The 5835-nt window shown below is 39.1% G+C and overlaps 2 protein-coding genes across 2 annotated transcripts in view; one reads left to right on the top strand and one right to left on the bottom strand.

Annotated features, from left to right (window-relative positions):
- Positions 1 to 5835, bottom strand: part of LOC103474795 (von Willebrand factor A domain-containing protein 5A-like) — an 80438-nt gene that overhangs the window by 50700 nt on the left and 23903 nt on the right. The gene's annotated exons all lie outside the window — the stretch shown is intronic.
- LOC108166825 (von Willebrand factor A domain-containing protein 5A-like) lies at positions 22 to 2521 on the top strand. The gene is made up of 5 exons (XM_017308226.1): positions 22 to 433; positions 629 to 688; positions 783 to 952; positions 1415 to 1538; positions 1632 to 2521. Exons 2-5 carry the CDS (start codon positions 646 to 648, stop codon positions 1709 to 1711), a joined length of 417 nt encoding a protein of 138 aa, XP_017163715.1. The 5' UTR covers positions 22 to 433; positions 629 to 645; the 3' UTR covers positions 1712 to 2521.

The following is a 5835-nucleotide window of genomic DNA, read 5'->3' as shown; positions in this document are numbered from 1 at the left end:
CAACAAAAAACAATTGTTAAATGATTTTCTGATTGTTGGCTGTGTAAGGTGTTTCTGAATAAATGTCAGTCAAATTTCAAGTTTTATTTTCAGAACTTCATAAGCAGAGAGTCGAGTGAAAATACTACAATTCCTTAATGGATGATAAATTTATGGAGTACATTATAAATTCACCAGCCTTCAAAGAAAGTGGCAAATATCCTGTGAAAGAGATCAATTTCAAGAAAAATTAAAAGCTTCATTAATGATAATCTGTTTGCAGAACCTCTGTATATTGTTGTTGTGAAAGAGTAATACTGCTGTCAGATTGTCATGATTATATGGCTGGCAATAATTTTCAGGTAAGACGCCTTCTTCTGTTAACCCTCCCACGCTGTAAGTGTGACGCTCGGACAACAAGACAATAAGGAAGTGGGGGTTGTCCCGTCAAACCGTCAGTTCCCAAAACCATAGACACAGAAAACTTGTAAAACTGCACTCGAGAAGCTTGTAAAAGCTCTGTACCTTTCACCACGTTTTGGACGCGGGAGGGTTAAATGATGCATTATTCCATTACACATGCAGACATTAATTGGACCATAATGATGGACGACGTTCCTCAGTAATGCTCAGTTTCTTTTTATTCTAGACATCTTTAGTAAGGGGATGTCTCGTAAAGGCTTCTTCAAAATTGAAGAAGCCTTTGGTGGTAAGTTGTATTTATTAATGCAGTGGATTATTGAAACTCACCTCATGTACCCACTTATCAAGCTCTTTTCACTTCACATGTGATGGTGATTTAGGTTCAGAAGAGTCAGCCATGTCAGCCCCTGTGCCCACGCAGCCCCATAAAGACCCTCTGCTGCAGCTGGTGTCCCTGCAGAAAGCTTCTGGCAGCTGGAGGCTTGATGAAGATCTGGCTGCTGTGCTGGGAAAGACCAAAGAGGAGGTGGAAAAGGCAAAACCAAAATTGGTGGGTTGTAGTCTAAAATAATAATAATAAAACAAATTGTATAATGTAAATATTAAATAGGGGTTTTTGTATAATAATAATAATAATAATAATAATAATAATAATGAGAATAACAAAAATTGAAGGTTGCAAAGAGGGGAGTTTAACTAGAAGCAGGGTTAACACCGACTTCCAGTCCATCTGACCAATTAGCCAATATGCATATTTTCACACTGAAATCCATAGAACACAGAGAGAACACACACATACTTAGGGAGAACATGAAAGAGCCTTGGAGAAAGGCCCTTCAGTGAAATTAAACCCACAACTAAGACCACATACATACCCAGTAACGGATACTCAGTAACCGTTGAGCTCCAAGTGGTCAGTGAGATACTTCCTATTGCCGCCTCAGTGAAGGAAAGCAGCTATATAACATCTCTTCTATTCGTTGTCCTGTTTCATCTCTCTGTRCTTCATTAGGTCAACAATGAAGTGTGGGCCTCCATTCTGGCTCTGATTTGGCTTCATGGTTTTAAGATGGATGCAAAGGAGGAGTGGGAGCTTCTGTCTATGAAGGCTGCATCATGGATTAAAGCTCAGAACGGTAACACACATAATCACCAGGAAACTCCTGTTTTTAAGTGTGTGTTAAAACTGGATGTAAAAATAACATCAGTGAATCTTTTCTTTCCTTCAGCTCCATGTCAGTCAGATTGTGTTGAAGCTGGAAATAAACTGTTGGGTTGCAGCGTGAAGAAAGAAGCTCTGAGCCTCTGAGGTTTTCCATGAACAGGCTTCAGCTTTACTATGAAAACTATGCTGCATTTGTTGAGGATGTAATAGTTCATTGCTGTTCTTTCTGTCTTTAGTTATAATGTTCAGCCTTTCTATGGTTTATGCAGATGTTTTAAAAAGCAAAGACACCAAAGATTTATAAATATTAGTTAAATGGTGATTTTGTAACTAACTCATAAGCTAGTTTTCTGGACCAGTTGCAGTCAGGTTTATTTGTAATGTACATCTTGTCAAATAAAGCACTGTACTTTTGAATTATATTTAGTGCTTAACTAACAAACCTTTAAAAAAGAATACAAATGTTTATACTCTATCAGAAGGTATCGCATACTTTCAACCATTTTGTTCTTCAATTTAAACTCGAGAGTTAAGCAAGGATGTTTTAATCACAAAGTCCAGATTAGGAGACAATTTCAGAAGAGTCAACAAAAACTTGGTATGCCATGAACATCTGCCTGTGATACTATAATGACTAAAATTTTACATGTGCAATTGATTGTAACTTTGTCATGATGACACAACTGATGCTTTATGTAAAGCTCAGTGTTTTCACGTTGGCAGAAACACTTCGGTTTGCATTCCACCACACAATCTTGGATGAGCTTGACAGACATGCAATGTTGACAATATATCATCAGATTTACCCTGAAAATTGTACTTTGACATGCACACTTAAGTGTTAAGGTTACATCCCTAAGTTGAGCTAAGTGTGTTCAGTGCTGGATGGTGAATGTCGCACTAAATTTGTTCCATTTGTGTGACTTTGTAAAATTAAAACATTTTCAGCATTAATGCCTATTTTATACTTAAATCTCATTATTTCTCAATAACACTGAGGGGTTTTGTCCAGGTCCTGGGTCTAGTAAACAGGTGAACAGAAGCTAAAATGGGTTAGCTACAACAGGAATGAGAGTCATAGGCCAGTGCTCAACAGTTGATTTGCATTTGCATGGCTCTCAGCAACTTCATTTAAATACAAAAACCTCTGCTAGGCACAAGGGGAGGGAGGTGATGGGGGAACACGGACACACAGAGCTTTAGACCGTTCTTGGCAGAGCCCTACAATTTTCCACTCTGACAAAAACCTCTTGCCGATAGCCCTCAGTCTCCATGCGCACGGCAGAACTAGGTGTCAATAGCTGTCGAAAATCCCACTTTTCATGCAGTGGTCTATATAGTGAGACATGAATAATACTATAGAGAGATTTTGAAGCGTGGCGTTCATTCAGTGAATGCCACCCATAATAATCAGGGTAGCATTTTGTTCTTTGATAGTTTTTTAAAACAATTAACATGTGCTTATGATAAAAAGCTTACAGATATATTTTTATGCGATTTCTAAAAAAAAAAAAAAAAAAAAAAAAAAAATTAAAAACGAAAAGAGAAAAACTATTTTTTTCCTGGATATATCCAGTATTAGATATTCCACATACTGTTTTACTTATGTATTAACAAACAACCAAAGTGCAGTGTACCTTCATGTGATTCTCGACATAACAGACTTTATACTCAAGGGTTGGCTGAAAGAAAGATTACATGAGAACAGGAAAAAGTTGTACCTTCATAAACTAACCGCGATCTATAAGCTCCACCCACTCAGTTCATTCTTCCGTTGAACCCAAACTCAGCAGGTCCTTGTTCATATTTCCTGCTGCAGCTTGAACGAAAATTCAGACAGCAGCGGACAAAACTTAAAACAACTCCTAAAACATCTCTCTGTTATCAGCAACTGTTCTCTTAGTGGTAAGTTTTCCTCTCGTCTACATTTGTTTCTGCTGTTCTGATTCGTTTAACGCTAAAGATTGATCACATCTAAAGCAGCTGCAGACAGTCGTGTTTTGAACAATTATTGGTTTTAGTTACTATTATTTTTATTTACAGCGATGTTTTCCTAAGCATCAGAAATTGTATGTATTCATGCATATTCTGCATGAATATGCAGAATACGCATTTATTGCATACAAAAACACGCATTTATTGTATTTGTTTATAATACGAATAGCCGTCATTTCCCAGAAACGTCCTCCTACTGTCCCCAGCGTTACACGCCTCTTCCTTGATTTCTCACAGGCACGATGGTGAACTGCTGTGGTCTGGTAACTGACAGGAAGGAACCAGGTATCTGTTAGAAAACGAAATGAAATAACAGATTTTATGTTTGTTCCTCAGTCATGTTCCCTTTTTAATCTAATTGATTTACGTGTTTCTTCTCAGAACTTGTATTAAACAAAATGCAGAACCATAGGAACTTTAAACAGTTTAATTAGACACTTGTAAACATTTTCTATGATTTATTCATGTCCTTGTTTTGCTGCTTTAGTTCCTCTGAAGAGCATTGATGCTCAGCTGGAGGTGAAGGACCATGTAGCTACTCTGGTCTCCACTCTGAACTATGAGAACAAGGAGGACAAACCTCTAGAGGCTGTGTTTGTCTTCCCTCTGCCTGGAGATGCTGCTGTGTGTCATTTCAGTKSTCAGATTGGAGAAACACACRTTGTAGCTGAGGTGAAGGAGAAACAGCAGGTGAGCTGGAACAAAGATGTCTTCTCTATAAAGAAGCTGAAACACAGTAAAGTGAACATTGCTGACATGCTYCATGTGGACTGCAGGCTCAGGAGGAGTATGATGATGCYMTGAGCTCCGGTCAGCAGGCCTTCCTGTTGGAGGAGAGTGAGCAGAGTCCAGATATCTTCTCTCTGAAAGTGGGCAGTCTGCCTCCAGGAGAGAGCGCCTCCATCAGGCTGGAGTACGTCACTGAGCTGGCTGTGGAGGCCGATGATGGGCTGAGGTTCTGTCTGCCTGCTGTTCTCAACCCTCGATACCAACCACAGGGTAGGAAAACGAGCCAATAGATGGATGCACTCAATATACATTTTTACTAAAATCTAAGTGACTCCCATTTTTTTCTCATGTTGTTTCCAGGTAGTGAAGGTCCCAGTGTCCAGGTGACCTCMGTTCCAGCCTCTCTGGTGCCCTACAGTCTGTCCTTTTCTGCCCAGGTCTCCTCTCCTCATCCAATCTCTAAAATAGAGTCCAGTTGTTCTCTGGAGCCTCTTCAGTACCTCAACGCTGATCAAACTCAGGCCACCGTGGGTAGAGAGCTGATGTTACTGCTGGATGTATTTACTACATACCAGATAAATCACTTTATTTTTTCTTGTAACTGTAGGTTAAATTGGGTGCAGGACACAAGTTTGACAAAGACATTGAGCTACTGATTTATTACAAAGACGCCCACCAKCCCTCTGCTGTGGTGGAGGCAGGACAGGCCTCTGCCAAACCTGGTGAGAACAGATTAGTTTAGGTGTTACTGAATATTTAATGTTATAATATCAGAAAGTTAATTTGTGTTTTTCTTTTTTCCATCTCCAACATGTCCCAGACTCTCTGATGGGTGATCCAGTGGTGATGGTCAGCCTTTACCCTGAGTTCCCCCAATCAGTGATGTCCTCACTCGCCACCTGTGGAGAGTTTGTGTTCTTGGTGGATCGATCAGGAAGTATGGACTACAGCATGAACAGCAGCACACCGCAAGAATCTCGTATTAGCAGTGCAAAGGTGTTTATCCATGTTTTACTGGGATAGTTCAGATTATTTTAGAAGGGTTTTGTTGAAAATTGATGACTGGCAATATCTTATCTCTTGTAAGATATTACTAAATGAAATATCTTACAAAATCTAGTATCTTACCTTTTGTAAGATATTACCTTGTTATTATCTTACTAAAGGTACTATATTACCTTTAGTAATATCTCACAAAATAGATAAGATATTAGTCATCACTTCTTAAGAGACACCTGCTTGTCGAACAAATATATGTCTTATGACTCTACGAGCCACCGTAGCTGAGGGATTGAGGTTAAAATTAGCATGTATGTTTTGCGCTACTTCATGGGGTAATTGCAGTGAAATCGTACCTGATCTAACCATTGTGGAAAAAACATTGCCGTTTTTTCCACAACGATCCAAAACAAATGGTGCAAACAAATCCTCACGCTTGTGTCTGACAAAATAATGTGTGAATATTTCTGGATCACTGACTGACACAAACTACTGTTACACCTTCATAGAGTCTTCTGTTTGGGTCACAGATTCTATGTAAAAGT

Source organism: Poecilia reticulata, linkage group LG13 (assembly GCF_000633615.1).
Source record: "Poecilia reticulata strain Guanapo linkage group LG13, Guppy_female_1.0+MT, whole genome shotgun sequence".
NCBI classification, from domain to species: Eukaryota; Metazoa; Chordata; class Actinopteri; order Cyprinodontiformes; family Poeciliidae; genus Poecilia; species Poecilia reticulata.
Note: the sequence above shows the minus strand (reverse complement) of the source record. Positions and strands in the feature narration are given on the sequence as shown.

Bases quoted from the DNA above. Each gene is read 5' to 3' on its own strand.
- LOC108166825 (XM_017308226.1), top strand. From the start codon at position 646: ATGTCTCGTAAAGGCTTCTTCAAAATTGAAGAAGCCTTTGGTG. The intron at 689-782 runs GTAAGTTGTATT...ATGGTGATTTAG, and splicing joins AATTGAAGAAGCCTTTGGTG to GTTCAGAAGAGTCAGCCATG. The intron at 1,539-1,631 runs GTAACACACATA...TCTTTCCTTCAG, and splicing joins ATGGATTAAAGCTCAGAACG to CTCCATGTCAGTCAGATTGT.